The 23,887-nt window shown below is 43.9% G+C and overlaps 1 protein-coding gene across 1 annotated transcript in view; it reads right to left on the reverse strand.

The window, feature by feature from the left end:
* Positions 1 to 236: 236 nt before the first annotated feature.
* The window catches only part of LOC145343992 (aldo-keto reductase family 1 member C23-like protein), a 61,617-nt gene continuing 37,966 nt past the window's right edge, over positions 237 to 23,887 (reverse strand). The window contains exons 5-9 of the mRNA XM_080190601.1: positions 22,043 to 22,165; positions 17,995 to 18,095; positions 9,845 to 10,010; positions 8,092 to 8,174; positions 237 to 1,009 (exon numbers count right to left, since the gene is read on the reverse strand). Coding sequence (XP_080046727.1) covers positions 967 to 1,009; positions 8,092 to 8,174; positions 9,845 to 10,010; positions 17,995 to 18,095; positions 22,043 to 22,165 — 516 coding nt within the window. The 3' untranslated portion in view covers positions 237 to 966. The remainder of the gene's footprint in view (positions 1,010 to 8,091; positions 8,175 to 9,844; positions 10,011 to 17,994; positions 18,096 to 22,042; positions 22,166 to 23,887) is intronic.

Raw genomic sequence — 23,887 nt, forward strand, 5'->3', positions numbered from 1 at the left:
ATGTGATCGGCGCAACTCGTGGGCCGAAGGGCCTGTTTGTGCTGTAGTGTTCTATGTTCTAACTTGTTGCCGGGGAGGTAGTGGAAGCAGATACGGTGGTCTCTTTTACGGGGTAGCTTGACAAATACATGGATAGGATGGGAATAGAGAGATATGTTACCTGGAAGGGTAGAGGGCTTTAGTTAAGTCGGGAAGCATGGTCAGTGCAGGCTTGGAGGGCCGAAAGACCTGTTCCTGTGCTGTAATGTTCTTTGTTCTTTGTCTTGGCTGCTTTTTACCCCATGACACTCTTATTTCCATTTAAAGACCGAACCATTTGGATCAGGGGGTCTTTTGTTGACCAAATGAATGCACCACAATGAGAACGAACAGTTAGGATTGTTGCTGTTTCTCTTCTGAACCTAGTGGTGGACAAGGCAGACCGCTATCTGATTTCATGATGAGTTTTTCCTGGACCAGCTTGCTAGTCTGTCACCAGAGGCATATAGGCTGGGGGATATCACTCCACATCAAGCATGGCTGACCACCAATCTCTCCTGCTCTTACCATCAGTCATTGGCATGTTTGGGAGGATTTGCAGGTGGACACAATTTGAACAATTTATGAATGCACCTTCCTCAGCTATCAAGTCCTGGGGTGGTTTTCCAAACCAGAGCTTCTGGCTCAGAGGCAGGGATGATACCCATTTCACCACATAGTCAGGGTGGGAGAGCAGAAAAAGGTCAGTGAATATTTTGGAGCAGGAACGGGAGAAAGTGGAAAAGGAGGAAGAGAGGGCTCAAGGCAAATATTCAGTCATCAAACAACATTCAAGGACACAATTTCCCATGATATGTTGAATAATGCTCAGATTTTATTTATGCAAGTAGCATACCTCCTCAGAGGTATCTCAGTCTTGTTCCTGGTTTATCCTATTTGGAAAGTTACATCCTCTTGAGACATCCCATCCCCCACTCGTCCATTTCATTAATACTCATCATGGAATGGATACTTAGGATGGTCAACAAACCTGAGATGAAGCAGAAAAACATGAAGGTAACACAACAGACATAAAAAAAATGATTTCCCCATGTGAGGAGGTTGAAGAGATTAATAAATGTACAAGTTTAAAAATCAAATAATCTGCCACATTTTTAGAGACAGGGAGACTCCAAGAGACCTTGGGTAGAATTTTCCCATCCTGCCCACCACGGGAATTGTAGCGGCAGGGCGGATCACACAAAGGCCCACTGACCTCGGGCAATTTCTAGCCTCTGAGTAAGCACAGCCAGGAAATCCCATGGCAGGTATCCTAACTCTTGGCAGACCCAGACAACATCAAGGTCTCGAAACTCTGAATTTTAAGGGAGGCTTCAGTCCAACAGCATACATACAAGAATTCAATTGAACCATGTGCAGCTACAGCTTGTCAGTGTCTATTAGAACAAGAAACAATTGACAAGGGAGGTTCATGTACTACTGGTCAGACATATCATACTCGTTACAGTAGATCAGGAAAAATGTGAAGTTGCTATTACAAGTAGACATGCTCAAATTGTAACTGGACAACTATAATCACATGTTACACATTATGTATTACCAATTATTTGTGAATGGGAACAGAGATAATTTCTGAACAAACATATACCTTTGATTGTGCATGCTAATTCCTTCTAATTGAATCTGAAAGTATTAGTGCCTGTACAGTGCTTTGTTCAGGGCTCTCTGGTGCAAGTACCAGGTTCCTAGCTATAACACAAAAACCCTGTTTTTGTCTTGCAACAGGGGTTTAAGTCAAAGCTGAGTTAGTTCCATCTTCGCAGCTGACATTTACACGCACCAAACATTTTCGGCAACTTCAGATTGGATGAGATTAGTTTCAAGCAATACTTCCATGATACATCAAAGTTGTCAAAAACTCGGCAATTTGTTTTTAATTTAGAATAAAGGACAAAGAAAATTATAGGACAGGAACAGGCCTTTCAGCCCTCCCAGCCTGCACCGACCATGCTGCCCAACTTAACTAAAACCCTCTACCCTTCCAAGGACTATATCCCTCTATTCCCATCCTGTTCATGTATTTCTCAAGAGCCTCTTAAAAGTCATTACTGTATCCACTTCTATTGCCTCCCCCAGGAACGAGTTCCAGGTGCCCACCACTCTGTGTAAAAAAACTGCTTTGTACATCTAAATTAATTTTTAAATCAGTAAGAGAATCGAGGGTTATGGGGATAAGCCAGTAAAGTAGAACTGAGGATTATCACTTAAGACCATAAGACGTAGGAGCAGAATTAGGCCATTCAGCCCACTGAGTCTGCTCCGCTATTCAATCGTAACTGATATTTTTCTCATCCCCATTCTCCTGCCTTTTCCCCATAACCCCTGATCCTTTTATTAATCAAGAACCTATCTATCTCTGTCTTAAAGACACTTAATGACCTGGCCTCCACAGCCTTCTGCAGCAAAGTGTTCCACAGATTCACCAATCTCTGGCTGAAGAAATTTCTCCTCATCTATGTTTTAAAGGGTCATCTCTTTAGCCTGAGGTTGGCCTCAGGTTCTAGTTTTTCCTACTAGTGGAAACATCCTCTCCAGGCCTCAAGTATCCTGCAAGTTTCAATAAGTTCCCCCCCCATCCTTCTAAACTCCAAAGAGTCCAGACCCAGATTCCTCAATTCTTCTTCATATGATAAGCTCTTTATTCCAAGAATCGTTCTTGTGAACCCCCTCTGGACCCTTTCCAAGGCCAGCACATCCTTCCTTCGATGTGGAGCCCAAAATTGCTCACAATATTCCAAATGGGCTCTGACCAGAGCCTTATACAGCCTCAGAAGTACATCCACGCTTTTGTATTCTACCACTCTTGACATGAATGCTAACATTGCATTTGCCTAACTGCTGACTGAACCTGCACGTTAACCTTAGATGAATCTTGAATAAGGACTCCCATGTCCCTTTGTGCTTTTGATTTCCTAAGCATTTCCCTATTTAAAAAATAGTCTATGCCTCCATTCCTCCTTTCAAAGTGCATAACCTCACACTTTTCCACACTGTATTCCACTTGCCACTTCTTTGCCCACTCTCCCAGTCTGTCCAAGTCCTTCTGCAGCCCCCCCCGCTTCCTCAATACTGCCTGTCCCTATTCATATCTTTGTATCGTCTGCAAACTTAGCCACAATTCCTCCATATCATTAATGTATATTGTGAAAAGTTGTGGTCTCAGCACCGACCTCTGAGGCATACCACTAGCCAGCAGCTGCCATCCTGAAAAAGATTCCATTATCCCCACTCTCTGCCTTCTGCCAATCCTCTATCCATGCCAGGATCTTACCCTAAACACCATGGACACTTAACTTATTTAATAGTCTCCTATGCAGCACTTTGTCAAAGTCTTCAGGAAATCTAAATAAATCACATCCACTGGTTCTCCTTTATCTAACTTCCTTGTTACCTCCTCAAAGAACTCAGACATTTGTCAGACATGACCTCCCCTTGATAAAGCGTGCTGACTCAGTCCTATTTTATCATGCACTTCCAAGTACTCTGCGACCTTATCTTTAATAATAGAATTTAAAATCTTACCAATGACTGAAGTCATTGGCCTATAATTTCCTGAATGCTGCCTCCCTTCCTTCTTAAACAATGGTAAAACATTAGGTACTTTCCAGTCCTCTGGGACCCCCCTGCCTCCAGTGATTCCTGAAAGATCATCACCATTCCACAATTTCCATAATTATCTCTTTTAGAACACTGAATGCCATGATCTTATAGAATGGCAGAACAGATTCAATCGGCCAGATGGCCTACGCCAACACCTCTGTCTTATGGTCTTTCTGCTAAAATGGCCTAGCCATTGGAGATTGGCAGGGAATGTTTTCAAAGATCCCTCAATTCGGAATGAAGGAGGGGAAGGGTTAATGAATTTTGTACCTCGAGTATATTACAAACATAGCCCTTCATCATAGCTGATCTTCCCAGGCTCCTGACATTAATGTAAATTATTTGTTCATGTTTTACATGCTTTAACTCTCGTTTTTATAACAGCAGATAGTTAAATGTGACTGTTATTTTGTAGACTTTGCAAATCTTTGCAAAGCACTGCTGCTTCACAGCCAGGGTCCTGGGTTTGATTCTCGGCTCGGGTCACTGTCTTTGTGGAGTTTGCACATTCTCCTCATGTCTGCATGGGTTTCCTCCGGGTGCTCCGGTTTCCTCCCACAGTCCAAAGATGTACGGGTTAGATTGATTGACCATGCTAAAATTGCGCCTTAGTGTCCTGGGATGTGTAGGTTAGAGGGATTAGCAGGTAAATGTGTAGGGGTATGGGGGTAGGGCCTGGGTGGGATTGTGGTCGGTGCAGACTCGATGGGCTGAAGGGCCTGTTTCTGCACTGTAGGGTTCTATGTTCATATTAGTTGGACATTGTTACACAGATGGTAGTTTACAATACCGGCTTTTAACAGGAAGAGTCCTACTGGGACAGCCGCGATCGCACAAGTAACTTCAAAGACAGGGATGCCGGTACTACTGCAGGAGTTTTAAATCGTGACCGGATTAAGCCTGTGTCCTGACTGCAGGACTGTGATTCCTGATTAACTCAGGGCCTGCATCACGACACAGGAAGGAAGACCCAAACTTGGCCAGAATTGAGGATCTGTATCGTGAGCGACACTAAGCCCATAATGTATAAATGCCCACTTGTGTTTGTGTTTGAGGAGAAGTCTGATAAGCCTTAATTGGAACCAGTTTTCTCCCAAAGCTTTGGAATAAAAACTACTGTATTTGACTCACTAACAGTCTTCGAGGTATTATTTTACCTACAATGAGATGATGTTGTTGGTTGGTTTGATTAGTGACTCAATTGGCTAAATTTCTCAAAAGAGTTCAGGGGTCAACCTTGCCTTCCTGTCCTGAGAAATTCATGATGGCCAGAGTTTACCTATAACAGCTGGCAGAGAAGCAAAGACAAGGCAATCTAACGCTATAGTTATAATGCACTTTACTAAGTGAAGGAAGGTGAGATTTGCTCAGACTGCTATTCTGTTCATTCACTTAGGATTTGTAAATTAAAACGTCTATTTATGAAGATTCAAAGGTCAGGATTTTATGGAGTGTTGGTAATCCCATCCACTGAAAAGTCAGGAGCAACCCCATTTTGGCCAGTCACGGAAGCTATGACTGCATTTGATATTCTCCTGGAGTTTCCAGTCCAAAGGTCCCACCAACCTCACCACACACCCCCTTCCCCGTTCAAAAGAGCTGCTGACCAACCAATCCACAGGATGCCTAATCAGGAGGATTCTTGCACCCTAAGGCTACAAAGGGGCCTTACAACTTCAGGTTAAAGTCCAACAGGTTTATTTGGTAGCACAAGCCACAAGCTTTCAGGTAAGTGGGAGTTCTGTTCATAAATAGCATATAAAAACATAAACTTAATTTACAAAATAATAGTTGGAATGCGAGTCTTTACAGGTAATCAAGTCTTAAAAGTACAGACAATGTGAATAGTGAGAGGGTTAAGCATAAGTTAAAGAGATGTGTATTGCCTTCGGCCAAGACAGTTACTGAGATTTTGCAAGCCCAGGCAAGTCGTGGGGGTTACAGATAAAGTGACATGAACCCAAGGCTTGCATTCCAACCATTATTTTATGAATTGAGTTTGTGTCTTTAGACGTCCTGTTTGTGAACAGAACTCCCACTCACCTGATGAAGGGGCAGTGCTCCAAAAGCTTGTGGCTTGTGCTGCCAAATAAACCTGTTGGACTTTAACCTGGTGCTGTGAGACTTCTTACTGTGCTTACCCCAGTCCAACACCGACATCTCCAGATCACAAAGAGGTTACCAAGTCTGCTGATCTGCCCACATGAAGTGCCCACCCAATGCTGGTAAAATGCCAGCAAGGGTGGGAAGAAGCACACAAGTGCCAATTAGCCTGCAGAAGGAAGGACCATCTTCCCCCTTTCCCACCACTGGCAAAGTATCAGTTTTGGCAGGAAGGCCTCCCCTTCCATCCCACACGATTTTACATGCCCCATGCCTGCCAGCTCGCTTCCTAGGCTCAATAAAATCACAGACATTCATTTGTCAGGCAGGTTTTAGAAGATTCTAGAAGTGTATCTAATGATATGTAGAAGGCTATTTTTAACAATCCTTAGATGAGATGCTGGATGTGGAAGAGTAAAAATAATTTTATACTCACAGGAAACACAAGAACCATTTAATAAGATGGAATCAGATGGAGTATCTAAATAAAATTTTCAATGCATGTTGGTGTCATTGGCTAGGCCAGCATTTTTTGCCCATCTCTATTTGCCCTTGAGAAGGTAGTGAGCTGATTTTTTTGAACCACTGCAGTCCGTGTGGTGTAGGTACAGGGCTATCAGGGAGGGAATTCCAGGACTTTGATGCAATGACAGTGAAGAAACGGCAATATATTTCCAACTCAGGGCTGGGAAGGAAACTTCCAGCTGGTGGTTATCTCATGCGTCAGCTGCTCTTGTCCATCTAGGCGGCAGAGGTCACAGGTCTGGAACGTGTCAAAGTTGCTTTGGCGAGTTCCTGCAGTGCATCTTGCAGATGGCACACACTGCTGCCACTGTTCGTTGGTGGTGGAAAGATTAGATTTTGAAGGTGATGAATGGGTGCCAATCAAATGGGCTGCATTGTCCTGGATGGCACTGAGTTCCTTAGCTCTTGTCAGAAATGCACTCATCTAGACAAGTGGAGAGTATTCCATCACATTGATATCTTCTGGTGGACAGGCTTTAGGAGTTAGCAAGGGAGTTACTCATTTCAATATTGTAGAATGGTTGCAGTACAGAAAGAGGCCATGTCTATCCCAGTTATTTGCAAGAGAAACTCACCTAATCTCGCTTCTCTACAGAATTATCTAATGTCATTCTGAGGAGCGAGATTATGTCTACCTGCATCACACTATCAGTTGGTGTATCCCAAAGACCGAACACTCTCTGCATAAAAATCCTTTCCTCACACCAACATTCACAATGAATCTGTGTCCTCTGGTTCTCAATTCTTCAGCCAATGGGAACAGGTTTTCCCTTTCTACTTTATCCAGACCCCTCCTGATTTGGAACAATACTATCCCATTTCCTCTTAATAATCTCATCTTCAGCACATCAGAAGACACAGAATGAGTTTTAAAGTGAGGCTTATAGATAAATAGAGGTTTACAGCATAGAAACAGGCCCTTCGGCCCAAATTGTCTATACTGCCCCTTTTTTTTTTAAAACCCCTAAGCTAATCCCAATTGCCTGCATTTAGCCCATATCACTCTATACCCATCTTACCCATGTATCTGTCTAAATGCTTTTAAAAAACAAAATTGTACCTCCGGCAGCTTATTCCAGACAATCACCACCCTCAATGAAAAAATTGTCCCTCTGGACCCTTTTGTAACCCACCCCTCTCACCTTAAACCTATGTCCTCTAGTTTTAGACTCCCCTACCTTTGGGAAAAGCATTGTAGTCAATTTATTGGGAATAGGTAATGAACGGAGTTGGGAAAATTCAGGGATGATGGAAAAGTATGCCTTTGTGGAGTGCAGTAAGGGATGGATCACAAACTATTTGCTGAAATTGGCACTGATAAACCAAATTAAAATAGCCTGGACTTCAGTGCAGTCTTAAAATGGATCCCTTCACCGATCGTTGCCGCAGCTGCCACACCCAAGCTAATCACGTGGTATTCAATAGTCATAAAGTCATTGGGTTGTTACCCATGGGTGGATAGGCCTGAAAAACAGTGCACTTGGAAAGTGCCACGGCTTCTGGCAGCTGCAGGCCTCTATTGAATTGCTTGTTGAGTTTGTTGTTGTAGAGTTTGGAAGGGGTGTGGGAAGCAACAATCAGCAACTTTTCAACAGACAGCACGGGGAACAGAACGGAGTCTGGGACATGGCTGAGCATTGCTGTGAGGGACCCAGCAGGCAGCCACTAGTGCTCATGGCTGCAGTGTGAAGCTTTGCTCCTATGTCTTAGGAGAGACTATTTCAATATTCTCAATGTTAATAGAGAACAGCTAATCACAGAAAGCTCAATTACAGGGATCGGCTAAGTCAGTAAGATTGAAACCCAGCACAGTAATTGACTTACTCTTTCATAGGTATATATCGCCAGTTTCTGTTTCTCCCATCAATTGCTTTCATCTCTTCATCAGTTAGCTGGAAATCAAAGATCTGCAATAGAAATGGATTCTATCAGATGGAAATTGCTGTGTTTAATTCACTATTACACATCAACCCTTGGTCACACAACAGAAATAACCTCGTCCTATTGGAAACTGGAATGATATAGCACAGGTGGTGGTTATTGGCTCCATTGTCCCTATGTTAATTCTGTGTTAGAGCTATCCAGTCTTTCTGCATATCATTGTCATGTTTTTCAGGAAGTATTTATCGAGCTGTTTTTTGAAGTTATTATCAAATCGGTTTTCACTGTCCTTTGAAGTAGGCCATCCCAGATAACAACTCATAACATCTGTGAAAACAAATATTTCCTTATGCTATCTCTGCTACCTTTATCAATTATCTTAAATGAGTGATCTCTGCTTACCAATCCTCTGGGCATTGAGAACAAATTCTCATTTCTTTCATCAAAACAGTTAATGGTTTTAAACATTTCCATCAAGCAAAACAATCCAAATATTTCCAGTTCCCATTTCGGCCCCTTTTCCCCCATTCTAGTGACTCTCTCTGTACTCTGAAAATCATTCCTCAAGAGGGCGACATCCAGAATTGAGCATTAGAACTCACCAGTTAGTTCTCAACTGGAGTAAAGGTTTAGCATTACTTTCTTTTTTTTGACTCTATTAATAAAATCAAAGCTACCATTTTCTTTTAAACACAATTTCCTTAGTCCTGCCAGCTTCAAACATTTGTTTAAATATAGCCCTCTGATCCTGCACCCATTTACAATTTTGTGTGTTTTATATTGCCTCTTTTGATTGAAGCCATCCATTTTGATAGGAACAATCTTCCATATGTTAAATTCAATTTACATAGAACATTACAGCGCAGTACAGGCCCTTCGGCCCTCGATGGTTCCACTGGTCGGTGCAACAATCTAATGACCCTCTAACCTAAACTATTCCAACGTTATCCATATGCCTATCCACTGACCATTTGAACGCCCTAAAATTTCCCATGTGCCTCTCTCTTCAATCTTCCTGAAGTCTTTTACTACCCCCTTGGCTGTTTACTACATTTCCGAGTTTGACATCCTCTGCAAGCTCTGAAAGTCTGCCCGTTTATACCCAAGTTTAGGTCATTCATACGAAATGGCAGTGCTTCCAATATTACTGTATACCACCCACCCACCCCACCCTCACCATGACTGGTGAGGGAGATGGTGTAGTGCTAGTGGCACTGCACGAGTAGTCCAGAGGCTCAGGCCTAATGCTGGATGGAAATGGATTCAAATCTCACCCTGGCAGCTGATGCAATTTAAATTCAATCAATAAATCTGAAATTATAAAAACTCAGCTGGTTCACTAAGGTTCATTCGGGAAGGAAATCTACCAGCCTTACCTGGCCTGGCCTACATGTGACTCCAGACCCACAGTAATGTAGTTAACTCTTGAATGTCCCCAGGGACAGGCAATAAAGCTGACATAGCCAGTAATCCCCATATTCCATGACAGAATATGTTTTGCCTCTCCTAGCCAATTTAGTACCACATTGGCGATATTCCTTTAATTTCATGGGTTTTAATTTTAGCTCATCATTCTTTTGCTGCACTTTGTCAAATTCATTGCCTCCCCATGCAATTTGAGGGAAAGTCAGGAATCAGTGGGTGAAAACAGTGGAAAACAATAAAACAATGAATATCACCTTTAGGAATATTTTACCTCTGTGTTCTGCTTCATCCGTTCAGGATTGAAACTCTTTGGAATAACCACGACGCCACGTTGCACTTGATAGCGCAGCACAATTTGAGCTGGGGTTTTGTGATGTTTTTCACCAATCTTTTTCAGCTCCGGATCATTCAGTAGGATGGGATTGCTCAGATTACGCCTGTATTGAAAATTGAAAAGAGTATTTGGAAGATCTGTAGAACATAGAACACTACAGCGCAGTACAGGCCCTTCGGCCCTCGATGTTGCGCCAACCAGTGGAACCAATCTAATGACCCTCTAACCTAAACTATTCCAATATTATCTGTATGCCTATCCAATGACCATTTGAATGCCCTTAAAGTTCGCGAGTCCACAACTGCTGCAGGCAGGGCATTCCACACCCTTACTACCCTCTGAGTAAAGAACCTACCTCTGACATCCATCCTATATTTATCACCTCTCCATATAAAGCCATGTCCCCTCATGTTAGCCATCACCATCCGAGGAAAAAGGCTCTCACTATCCACCCTATCTAATCCTCTGATCAACTTGTATGCCTCAATTAAGTCACCTCTTAACCACCTTCTGTCAAACAAAAACATCAAGTCCCTCAGCCTTTCCTCATAAGACCTTCCCACCATACCAGGCAACATCCTGGTAAATCTCCTCTGCACCCTTTCCAATGCTTCCACATCTTTCTTATAATGCGGCGACCAGAACTGTACACAATACTCCAAATGCAGCCGCACCAGAGTTTTGTACAGTTGCAACATGATCTCACCGCTCCAAAACTCAATCCCTCTACCAATAAAAGCTAACACACCGTATGCCATCTTAACAACCCTATCAACCTGGGTGCCAACTTTCAGGGATCTATGCACATGTAAGCATGTATGTTTCTCAAAATTCCTCCTTTCTTTCAATCCACAATGAATGCACATGATTCCCCTTCTATCTCTGGATCTTTGCTTCCCAGAGAGTGGGGAAGGCAGGGTCAGTAAATATTGTTGTATCAGAGTATTATATATTTAAATGATTGTACAATTGCTTTAAGAGCCAGTCATATGATCTGAGGGGGTTTTCAGTGGTATTTCACAGTCTCCTGATTTAGTTTCATTTTCCACTCCGTATAGGCAACATGTCCTGCAATAAATCTGTTAGCTTGAATCTAAGTCGACTAATTTTTGTTTAAAACCTACAACCTGTAACATAGTTAGGACATTACACATCAGTAGATAGATCCAACAATCAGTCAAAGGTTATTGGGGGTCGGTGGAACGTGAATTGAGGCCACAGTCAGATCAGCCATGATTGTATCGAATAGTGGAGCAGGCTCAAAGGGCTGAGAGGCCTATTCTTTATTTGTACGTTCAAATGTGTAATAGCTTGAGGTGACTTGATGTGGCAAATAACTAACTAAAGGATCTATTGATGAGAAGAACTAATAAAGGGTTTAACAGTGCAATTGTACAGGCCTATTTCTAGCAATGCCCTGACTCCAACCGGAGCCCTTCAGCCCCGGGAATGCTTGCCTTTGCTCCTGACTGGTCCAAGTTCACATGCTCATGCTCCATTGGCTCCAGTCTAGTCACATGGCCTGTGAAGGATCACCCGTTAAACCACAATATGTATCTAATGTTGGTAAGTGAAAATAAACTCAATGATAAAAGGCCTTTAAACCAGAATGTCTTGGTTAGAATGCTGGTAAATAAGCAGATTGGAGATGATATTTTATTAGAGTTATGGTGTTACAATGGCCCAAACATCACTAGATTGGTGATAATGCATTAGAAAATAAGCCAGGATCTCCATCTCTGGCATGGATGTCAGAGAACTGTTTGGTTCGATTATGATGTCCATAATTCAATAGGCTGCCGAAGTTCATTGCACACTTTGATGTGGTGTCCATACCTGTTCCCCCGGTTTCCCAGTGAGCCTCCAGACCAGAATCATTTACTCCTTGCCACTGCAAGATCATTTGTGAACAAGGATCCTTACCTGTCAGAACCACACAGAGAAGGAAACTATTTGGACCGTTGAGTCTGCACTGTGTGAAAGAGCATTCTACCCACTCCCCATAACCTCGCACATTGTCTCTTTTCAGTTACCAATCCAATTTCCTTTTGAATTTCTCAATTAAATCAGCTTCCATCACCCTCACAGGAAGTTTGTTCCAGACACCAACCACCCTTTGATGAAAACATTTTTTTCTTTATATCACTTTTACTCCTTTTTCCCATTATTTTGAACCGGTGTCACCTTGAAATTCCGGTGAGTGGGAACAGCTCCTCACTATTTACTCTGTCCACAGCCTCCATCAAATCCCCTCTTAACATTCATTTTCTCCAAGGAAAACAATACCAACCTCTCAATCTATCCTCATATACAAACTCGGAATAGCAGTCTGCTAAGGAGATGGTGGACTCTGAAAATCTATTCTTTCTACTTTAACAAGGTAATATCTCTGACTTCAGCTCTGTCCAGCTACTAGGCCAATACTCCCTGCCTGTGGGTTCAGCAATGTCAAGAACATTCACCAAGGCCACACATTTGTGACTTTTTAAAAAATTTATTCGTGGGACATGGGCATCCCTAGTTGAGAGTCAATCATATTGATTGAGTCACATGCAGGCCAGGCCAGGTAAGATTGGCAGATTTCCTTCCCTAAAGAACATTAATGAACCAGATGGGTTTTTCCAACAATCGACAATGGTTTAAGGTCATCAGTAGATTCTTAATTTCAGATATTTTTATTGAATTCAAATTCCATCATCTGCCGTGCAGGATTCCAACCTGGGTCCCCAGATTAGCTGAATTTCTGGACTAATTATTTAGCAATAATACTACTTAAGCCATTGTCTGAAAAACAGCTCCACCCATTTCTCAGTCTCCTTCACTTTTTGGGAAGAACACTTATCCATTCTTAACGTGTCTTTCCTATTCCTGTACATCTATCACAGCAACAGAGGCTTAAGAGGAGGAAGAAATGAGATGAAATATCTCCTGTCAACTATGAAGGGAACAAAAATTAGGAGGATTTTCAACTGATAATCCCTGCTGAAATGGTGGGACCAAAGGTAGGTGAGGACCTGGTTGCTGCTGGAGTGGATTAAGCCGAGACTCTAACTTAGTCATGGCATTATCATTACCACTTCTGGGTTCCCAAGCAAAAGGGTGGGTAGAAACTCACATCAAATGCATCAGCAGAACTCAGGAAAGGGGCAGGAAGATGGAGCTAGCTTCTGATGCTTGAGCTTACAGCAACCTTGGGAGAGGAGAAGGGAAAAGGGACAGCATTCCCTGGTGCTGAATTCGTATTTGTGGGACTGCTACAGTGATGTGATCTTTCACAACGAAGACGGCAAAAGAGTAACGAGGAAGCGAATAGGGCTTCTTAAGGATCAACTATGTGCAGATCCACAAGAGATGGATGAGATCCCAAATGAATATTTCTCATCAGTATGTTGAGAAAGGCATGGATTTTAAGGAAATAATGGTGTCTTGAGGAGTGTACACAATAGAGGAGACTGGAAGTCTTAAAGTACATTAAGGTAAACAAATCCCTGGTTCCTGATGAAGTGTATCCCAGGACGTTGTGGGAGGCTAGGTAGGTAATTGTGGGCCCCCTAGCAGAGATCTTTGAATCATCGACAGCCACAAGTGAGATGCCTATACATTGGAGAGTGGCAAATGTTGTGCCTTTGTTGAAGAAGGGCTGCAGGGAAAAACCTGGGAACTACAGGCCGGTGAACCTCACATATGTAGTTAACAAGTTGTTAGAAGGTATTCTGAGAGACAGGATCTACAGGCATTTAGAGAGGCAAGAACTGATTAGGGACAGTCAGCATGGCTTTGTGAATGGAAAATTGTCTCTCAGGAATTTGATTGAGTTTTTTTTTGAAGGGTAACCAAGGTATATGAGGGCAGTGCAGTTGATGTTGTTTTCATGGATTTTAGTAAGGCTATTGACAAAGTACCACACAGTAGGTTGTTGCACAAGGTTAAGTCTCATGGGATCAGGGTGACTTAGCCAATTGATTACAAAACTGGCTTGATGACAGAAGACAGAGGGTGGCTGTAGAGGGTTGTTTTTCAAACTGGAGGCCTGTGACCAGCGGTGTGCCTCAGGGATTGGCGCTTTGTCCCCTGTTATTTATCATTTATATTAATGATTTGGATGATAATTTAGGAGCATGGTTAGTAAGTTTGTAGATGACACCAAGATCGGTTGCATTGAAAAAGGTTATCTAGGATTGCAACAGGATCTTGATCAATTGGGCCAGTGAGCTGATGAATGGCAGATGGAGTTTAATTTAGATAAATGTGAGGTGAAGCATTTTGGTAATTTGAACCATGGCAGGACTTACTCAGTTAATGGTAGGGCATTGGGGAGAGTTAGAGAACAAAGGTCTTGGGGTACATGTTCATTGCTCCTTGAAGGTGGAGTCACAAGTGGATAGCGTGGTAAAGAAAGCATTCGGCATGCTTGGTTTCATTGGTCAGAACACTGAATGCAGGAGTGGGGACGTTTTGGATAGAGCCGTGAAGACGGCCTATAGTGTGTTAGCATTTATTAACGGGGGCTTGAGTTTAAGAGCCGTGGGGTTATGCTGCAACTATACAGGACCTCGGTGAGACCACATTTGGAATATTGTGTGCAGTTCTGCTCACCTCACTGTAAGAAGGATGTGGAAGCATTGGAGAGAGTGCAGAGGAGATTTACCAGGATGCTGCCTGGGTATGGAGGGTAGGTCTTATGACGAAAGGTCGAGGGATCTAGGGCTTTTTTCTTTAGAGCGGAGGAGGATGAGAGACGACTTAAAGGTTTATAAGATGATGAGGGGTATAGATAAAATGGACGTTCAGAGAATATTTCCTCAGGTAGATATAGTTATGCTCCCTGTAACAACTACAAGGTTCATGGAGATATAGGAGGGATGTCCGAGGTAGGTTCTTTACTCAGAGTGATGGGGTATGGAATGCACTGCCTGCTGTGATAGTGGAGTCGGGCACTTTAGGAACTTTCAAGTGGTTATTGGATAGGCACCAGAATGATAGGGACTGGGTCAGCTTCATCTTGGTTTTGGATAAAGCTCGGCACAAAATCGAGGCTGAAGGGCATGGACTGTGCTGTGCTGTTCTATGTTCTGTTGAAGTTGTACAAACATTAGTAAGGCCACACTTGGAATACTGTGTACAGTTCTGGTCACCCTATTATAGAAAGTATATTATTAAACGAGGAAGAGCGTAGAAAAGATTTACTCAGATGTTACCGGGAAATGATTGTTTGAGTTATAAAGAGGTTGGATACACTGGGATTTTTTTTCCCTGGAGCCTAGGAGGCTTAACAGTGATCTTATAGAGGTTTATAAAATAATGAGGGGCATAGATCAGCTAGTCAAAATCTTTTCCCAAAGGTAGGGGAGTCTAAAACAAGCAGGCATAGGTTTAAGGTGAGAGGGGAGAGATATAAAAGGGTCCAGAGGGGCAATTTATTTCACACAAAGGGTGGTGAGTGTCTGGAACAAGTTGCCAGAGATAGAGTGGAGACGGGTACAATTTTGTATTTGAAAACACGTTTAGACAGTTACATGGGCAAGACGGGTATAGAGGGATATGGGCCAAATATAGGCAACTGGGGCTAGCTTAGTAGTAAAGCAAGAGGTGGCACGGACAAGTTGGACCGAAGGCCCTTTTGCCATGCGGTAATCCTCTATGACTCTGACAGTCGGTATGGAAGTGGCCAGAGAGGTCAGTTGCAGCAGTGCAATCTCACCAACTTGCAGCCAGTGCCCCAGAGGATACAGAATCCAGGAAGTTGAGAAATATGAGGGGCAAAACACTTGCAGGTGCCAAACCCCACATCCTGACATTCAAAACATTCTCTTGCATAATGTTCCACTCATTCCTCTCTCAAACACCTCTTCACATGTGCATCCAAAACAGTTAACCCTCATTCCCAAGTGTCCACTAATGTTGGCCCAGTCTCCTTTCTGCACTATTAACTCCTCATCCCGTGACTCTGCTGGCTTTCTTGCAGAGAGTGCAGTTCTTTAGGGGCAGACAGAGACTTGTGGTGGGGTAGCAAGGTTAACCTCCTAGTGATGGGCACCATGTAATGTGTGCCCACCTCTCCACTGGGAGAGAGACCTTGTTCCTACAGGTGCCACTGACAACCTATCAAGGGAGCCTGAGCCTCTCGAGGTACTAATGCTTTGACAAGTCAGGAGAGCTGATCCTCTGCCTGTTTGATCTTTCCTCTTCAGGCTGAATTTCTAGGTCCTCCCTTCTGCCCTGTGGTTGGGTGTGTGGCTGAGGAGATGGTGGCAGGTGCTGCTCCTGCTGTCAGTTCTGTTGGTGACGGTGTCACTGCTCCTCTTGTTCCTCAACAGAGTTGAAAAGTAAGCTTTATAAGCCAATCCCATGCTATGATAAAGGCTGACAACAGGCAAGTGCAGCTTAAGCCGAGTGTAGTGCCAGACGGTAAAGTCAACCCTCAAGAGATTGGCCATCACCTGTCAAGCATTGAATGCACACACTGATGAGTGCTGTAAGCTGCAGCCTCTCACCTGGTCATGGCTTCAGCTCTTCAGTTTCACTGATCAAAGCCTTCCATGCCTGCCAGTTTCTATGGAGGAGCTCTCCCTACTATGCACTCACCTCAGTGATCCTGGTGAGTCACTGACAGCTCAGGAGCTGGTTGCTAAAGGTGGAATGTTTAAAACAAGAGTTAATGATTTATTTGAATATTTTAATTACTTGCCTTATAGCTCCAAGGACCAACTGCAACCCACCCAGGTGAAACCCAGATGTTCAGCCAACATCATTCTTAGGAAATTTAACTCCCCATATGACAACCATAAGATCATTCATGTAAGAGCAGAATTAGGCTATTCAGCCCATTGAGTCTGCTGTGCCATTCAATGAGATCATGACTCATCTGACGTGATAATCCTCAACTCCAATTTCCCGCACCTTATTCCTATAAGCATTGATTCCCTTACTAGTAAAAAATCTGTCCATCTCAGCCTTGAACATACTTAATAACCCAGCCTATACAACCCTCTGGGGTAAAGAATTCCACAAATTCATTACCCTCAGAAGAAATTCCTCCTCATCTCTTTAAATGGGTCACCTCTTACTGAGTTATGCCCTTTGGTCCTACACTGTCCCACAAGGCAAAAGGGCCTGTCAGCACTATCCTGTCAAGACCCCACAACCTCTCAGCATCTACCTTGTTAAACACTGAGAATCCAATGGGTCTCAATACAGTCACCTCACATTCTTCCAAACTTCAACAATCATCCTCTTCAAGCAACTTTAATGTCTGATATTAATGCTTCAAGCCAACTCTACCCTATCTACAGGGCAACCTCCATCTATTTAACCTCAAGGCTTCGCCTTCAAACTCCCTCATTACCTCCTGCCTAGCCTCCATTTTTAACTAACACATGTTCTTCCCAACATCTACCACGCTAATATAACCTGAATTCCACATCAATTGGCTAATGGTAGAAGGATTAGGGGGCAGAGACTTAAGGTTTTAGGCAGGAGGGTAGTGAAGAAGAACCTTCTTCACACAGTGAGCATTAATGAGCTGGAACTCTTGTCTGAAAGGATGGTGGAAGTAGTGATGATGAATGGTTTTGAAAGGAAGTTGGATGGGCTCTTGCGGGACTATGGGGATAGAGCGGGAGAATGGAACTGAATGGATTGCTGGAACGGACATGTGGGGCTGAATGGCCTCCTTCTTTGTGTTTTACAACAATATGACCCTCAGTGTACATTTACATTTGCTAATGAGCTGGGATTATTGAGGCTACCACAGCTTTCTGCAGTCTCATTCGCTCATTTTATGAATTTTGATCACCTTGAGAGAATTGTCAAATTGGCTGCTGCTTTTTTTTCCCCTTCTGGTAGCTGATTGGCTATTCAGAGGGTGGGTTAGTGAACCATGTGACATATTGAGCCTGGATGGAATAAACTTGCAAACATTTCTTGACCCATTTGATGAAACCAATATCATAAATCTCAAAATCTGCTTTGCACCTGGAGTCTCCGACTCTCCACACCCAAGAGGGACCTGCAAAGAATCACATCTGATATACAGAATGTTCAAAATTGAGTTTTAACTTCCAGCTTGTTGATTTTGATAAGCTTACAAGTTTGGTTTTCCCAAGGGACTGTAGCCCACAAGGACAATATTTTTGGATTTACAGTATTTCAGCAGTTTGTCCTGGTTCAAATATGGGTGACATTCAACCTGCAAAATAAAAAAAGGCCAGAATGGTTAATGAATTCCCACAACAAGGGGAATGTGGCAAAACTTAATATCTGCATTGAAATATCTCAGACAAACCCAGTGAACTGTTCCTGAAGCACAGAGTGTCTGCTCATAGCAGTGTCCTACAAACAGCAGGGCTTAGTAAATGTAGATGGCTCTTACGAGTCCAAAGACGTGTGGGTTAGGTGGATTGGCAATACTAAAATTGCCCCTTAGTATTAGGGGGACTAGCTCGGGTAAATGCATAGGGCCTCAGTGGGATTGTGGGCAGTCCAGACTTGATGGGCTCAATGGCCTCCTTCTGCTTGTAGGATTCGGTGGTACTAATTAAAATATGAACATAGGCCAGGGGCCTCAGGAGAATTCATGTTGTTTTGGACATCCACCTAAACAACCACAAAATTAGAATCCCTACAGTGCAGAGGAAGGCCATTCAACCCATCGAGTCTGTACCAACTACAATCCCACCCATCCAGGGATATCTCTGTAACCCCGCTTATCTACCCTAAAAATTCTTCTGACACTAAGGGGCAATTTAGCGCAGCCAATCAACCTAACCTGCACATCTTTGGTGTGTGAGAGTAATGATGCAGAGATGCTGGCATTGGACTGGGGTAAACACAGTTAGAAGTCTCACAGCACCAGGTTAAAGTCCAACAGGTTTATTTGGTAGCACAAGCCACAAACTTTCAGAGCGCTGCTCCTTTATCAGGTGAGTGGGAGTTCCGTTCACAAATAGGACACAAAGACACAAACTCAATTTACAGAATAATGGTAGGAATGTAAGTCTTTACAGGTAATCATGTCTTAAAGGTACAGACGATGTGAGTGGAGAGAGCTTTAAGCACAGGTTAAAGAGATGTGTATTGTCTCCAGCCAGAACAGTTAGTGAGATTTTACAAGCCCAGGCAAATCATGGGGGTTACAGATAGTGTGACATGAACCCAAGATCCCTGTTGAGGCTGTCCTCGTGTGTGCAGAACTTGGCTATCAGTCTCTGCTCAGCGACTCTGCGCTGTCGTGTGTCGTGAAGGCTGCCTTAGAGAATGCTAACCCGAAGATCAGAGGCTGAATGCCCATGACTGCTGAAGTGTTCGCCAACAGGAAGAGAATACTCCTGCCTGGTGATTGTCAAGCAGCGTTCATTCATCTGTTGTTGTAACATTTGCGTGGTCTCACGATGTACCATGCCTTGGGACATCCTTTCCTGCAGCGTATCAGCTAGACAGCGTTGGCCGAATTGCAAGAGTACACAGAATCGCTGAGCACAAACCAACATAATTTGTAAATTAAGTTTGTGTCTTTATATGGCCTATTTGTGAACAGAACTCCCACTTCTCTGATGAAGGAGCAGTACTCTGAAAACTTGTGGCTTGCGCTACCAAATAAACCTGTTGGACTTTAACCTGGTGTTGTGAGACTTCTTAGTGTGGGAGGAAACCCCTACAGACACAGGGAGAACATGCAAACGCCACGCAGTCACCCAAGGCTGGAATTGAACCCGAGTCCCTGGTGCTGAGAGACAGCAGTGCTAACCACTGTAACCAGGCAGAAGCCTCAGCGTAACAGGCAGCACCTCAGAGATACAGCACGCCCTTCGTCTCGCACTCAAGGAGCAGCCTGGTTTGTGCACGTGAGCCCCTGGTGTAGAGGCTAAGATGAGAGTTACCTCCTAAGTCAAATCCAACATGGGTTCAAACTTCAACAATCCTCCCAATTCTGCCCCCCCCCCCCAAAAAAAAGGGTGGGATGTTAAAATATTAAAAGATTTCAACCAGTAGCTCAACACACCTAGTTCCAGTTTTGGCACAGCAGGATGAAGAACAATCAAACCTATCACTCTGGGGAAAATGCTCAGTCATTGAAACCTTTAAAGAAGGCTTAAGGCCTCCATTTTGTGAAGGTTTCTAATACAGATGCTGCGAATCGGAAATAAAAACAGAATATCCCGGAAACACACAACAGCTCTGGCTATTGACCTATTTTAGGTCAATATTTCAAAGTTTCGGAATCTGTTGGAAGGTTCTTAACCTGAAACGTTAACTGTTTCTCCCTTCCTAGGTACTGCCAGATCTGCTGAGTCCTGCAATTTTTATTTTTAACTGCTGTTTTCCAGGTCTCTAGTTGATAAAAAGGGGGTGAAAAGGGTTGAATCTACTAGGTGAGCAACTTGGAGAAGTCTGTGTTTCCTTTTGGCCCAGCAAGCTAATCCCTGTAACCCTCCCTGGGATTCCTTTTCTCCGTCACCACTGAACATAGCTGCTCCAGGCCTGTGGTCCTGTGCTGCAGATTCACCCCAGGCATTCGGAACCATCAGTCAAACTGGCAGTCACTTCCAGCTTTCCTGACTTCCCCCCCAGCCGCACCCCCACCTGTCTAAAACCACACCCCCCTAAATATCAGGGCCACGGATCATGTAGCACAAAATGCTGTCGAGAAACAACTTGCTGGAAAACCAAACGTGAAGAAATATATCTCCCAGGACAGGTGCACAAGTGAAGACTCAACAGGGGAAGAGGCGACAGCTGCTGCTCACTGTTTGGTCTTTCCTGCTACGTACATCCTTGATCAAAGTAGAATTAGGCTGTTGTTGGGCTAGTCTGCTATTGCTCACTCTGTGGATTCCTAGTTTAACAAATGACCATTTGAGGAAGAGTTCAGATTTCGAACACTGCATTCTTTTCCGGTTTTTGAGAATTAACCCAAAGAGTTAACAGTCAATAATCAGTAACTGTGAGGAGTGTCCCTTTAAGGGCAGCACAACAGAAGAGGGTCACTTGGCTTGAGGGACCAGCTGGGATTGAGAAGGGGCAGTAGGGAGTACAGGGCTATCTTGAGCAAAAGGTATCTAGAAGGGTTGGGGGGTGGGGGTGCCATTCTAAGGCGGCCAAGTGGCTGCAAACCTCCGTCCAGCTTTTCCTTATTAATAAATACCCTTTGTGTCCCTGACAAAATCTGTGAGAATGTAAATGTTACAATAACATAATAATTATTTGAACAGAAACAATATGCAGGGGCATAGGGAAAAAGGGCAAGGGAAGGGCACAAAGTAATAATACTCGTTTTGCAGGCATGATGGGCCGAATGGCCTCCTTTTGTGCTGTAACATAGAATCTCTACAGTGTAAAAAGCAGTAATTAGGCCCATTGAGTCTGCGCTGACTTTCCAAAAGAGCACCCTACCCAGGCTTTCTCTTCCGCCCTATCCCTGTAATCCTGTGCATTTATCATGACTAAGCCACCTAACCTGCACGTCTTTAGTCTGTAGGAGGAAACTGGAGCACACAGGGGAAACCCACAAAGACATGGGGAGAATGTGCAAACTCCACACAGTCACCTAAGGCTGGAATTGAACCCGGATCCCTGTTGCTGTGACACAGCAGTGCTAACCACTATGCCATCTGTGATCAGCGAGTCTCTCCTGGAATACAAGAGTCAACCAGCCTGGATATCAACTATCACAGCTACTGGCTCTGAAGCTGCATTTCTGACTTCTTAGAATGCTTCTTGTTCCGAAGGGTCCTACCGGATTCAAAACATTAATACCATTCCTCTCTCCATAGATATCATAGAACCTTACAGTGCAGAAAGAGGCCCTTCGGCCCATTGAGTCTGCAACGAACACAATCCCACCCAGGCCCTACCCATATCCCTACATATTATACCCACTAATCCCTGGACATTAAGGGGCAATTTCTTAGCATGGCCAATCAACCTAACCTGCACACCTTTGGACTCTGGGAGGAAACCGGAGCACTCGGAGGAAACACACGCAGACATGAGGAGAATGTGCAAACTCCACACAGACAGTGACCTGAGCTGGGAATCAAACCCAGGACCCTGGAGCTGTGAAGCAGCAGTGCTAACCACTGTGCTACCGATGCTGACAGACTGGCTGAGCTTTTTGTTCTGCTTCCTGTGCCTTACCTGGTTACACACTGGCTTGTATTTCAGCTTTGGCACGTTCAGGATCATCTCAAGCTGGCTGCGGTTGAAGTTGGACACTCCTATAGACCGCACCAATCCAGCATCCTTACAGCTTTCCATAGCCTACAGAAAAGAAAGGGGTATGAGAAAGGGGAGATTCATTCCGAGGTTTTGATAGAGTAAACAAGGAACATTTTTCTCACTGGCAGTGGGGAGGGAAGGCAGATATAAGATAATTGACAAAAGGATCAGAAAGAAGAGGAGGAGGTTTGTTTAAAACAGTGTGTTGCTGGATCTGGAATACTCGGTCTGAAAGTGTGCTGCTACCCAGCTTCGATAATAATATTCAAAAGGGGATTGGATTCATTGGATTCAAGGGAATTGCTCAATGCATTCTACGCCTGTTTTGAGCAAGAGATCAGCGAGAGCATGCCCTCCGCCCTGGAAACCCTGGATGAACCTGTATCTGGGGTCACGATTGCAATTGTCAGAGCAGCTTTCTCGAAGGTCAACCCACGGAAAGCAACTGGCCTGGATGGGGCACCCGGATGTGCACTCAGATCCTGCATGGATCAGATGGCAGAGGACATCTTCAACCTCTCTTTACAACTATCTGTTTCAAGACGACAACCATGATCCCGGTACCCAAGAAAAACCAAGCAGCCTGTCTTAACGACTATCAGCCGGTGGCTCCAACATCCATCATTATGAAATGCTTCAAAAGGTTAGTCATGGCACTAATCAATTCCAGCCTCCCGGACTACCTGGATCCATTACAGTTTGCCTACCGCTGCAACAGGTCTACAACAGACACCATTTTCCTGGCCTTGCACTCAACCCTGGAACATCTAGCTAACAGACTCCTGTTTATTGACTACAGCTCAGCATTCAATACTATCATTCCCACGAAACTCATTTCCAAACTCTGTGGCCTGGGCCTCGGCACCTCCCTCTGCAACTGGATCCTGAACTTCCTAACTCACAGACCACAATCAGTAAGGATAGGCAACAACACCTCCTCCATAATCATCCTCAACACCAGTGCCCTACAAGGCTGTGTTCTCAGCCCCCTACTGTACTCCTTAGACACGTATGAGTGTGCAGCCAAATTCCCTTCCAATTCAATTTTCAAGTTTGCTGACGACATCACTGTCGTGGGTCAGATCTCAAACGATGATGAGACAGAGTACAGAAATAGATAGCGAATCTGGTGAACAGGTGCGGCAACAATAATCTCTCCCTCAATGTCAACAAAATGAAGGACACTGTCATCGACTTCAGGAAGCTTAAAGGAGAACATGCCTCTGTCTACATCAGTGGGAACAAAATAGAAAAAGTTGAGAGTTTCAAATTTTTAGGCGTCCAGATCACCAACCTGTCCTGGTCCCCCCATGCTGACACTATAGTTAAGAAAGCCCACCAATGCCTCTAGTTTCTCAGAAGACTAAGGAAATTTGGCATGTCAGCTATGACACTCATCAACTTTTACAAATGCACAACAGAAAGCATTCTTCCTGGTTATATCACAGCTTGGTACGGGCCCTGCTCTGCCCAAGACCGCAAAGAACTACAAAAAATTGTAAATGTAGCCCACACTAGCATACAAACCAACCTCCCATCCACTGACTCCTTCCGCTGCCTCGGAAAGCAGCCAGCATAATTAAGGACACCATGCATCTCGGACATTCTTCTTCCATCGGGAAAAAATTACAGAAGTCTGAGGTCATGCACCAACTGACTCAAGAACAGCTTCTTCCCTGTTGCTGTTAGACTTTTGACTGGACTTACCTTGCATTAAATTGACCTGTCTCTACACCCTAGGTATGACTGTAACACTCTTTCCTT

This window comes from Carcharhinus amblyrhynchos, chromosome 6 (assembly GCF_965287045.1).
Source record: "Carcharhinus amblyrhynchos chromosome 6, sCarAmb.v2.hapA, whole genome shotgun sequence".
Lineage (NCBI taxonomy): Eukaryota > Metazoa > Chordata > Chondrichthyes > Carcharhiniformes > Carcharhinidae > Carcharhinus > Carcharhinus amblyrhynchos.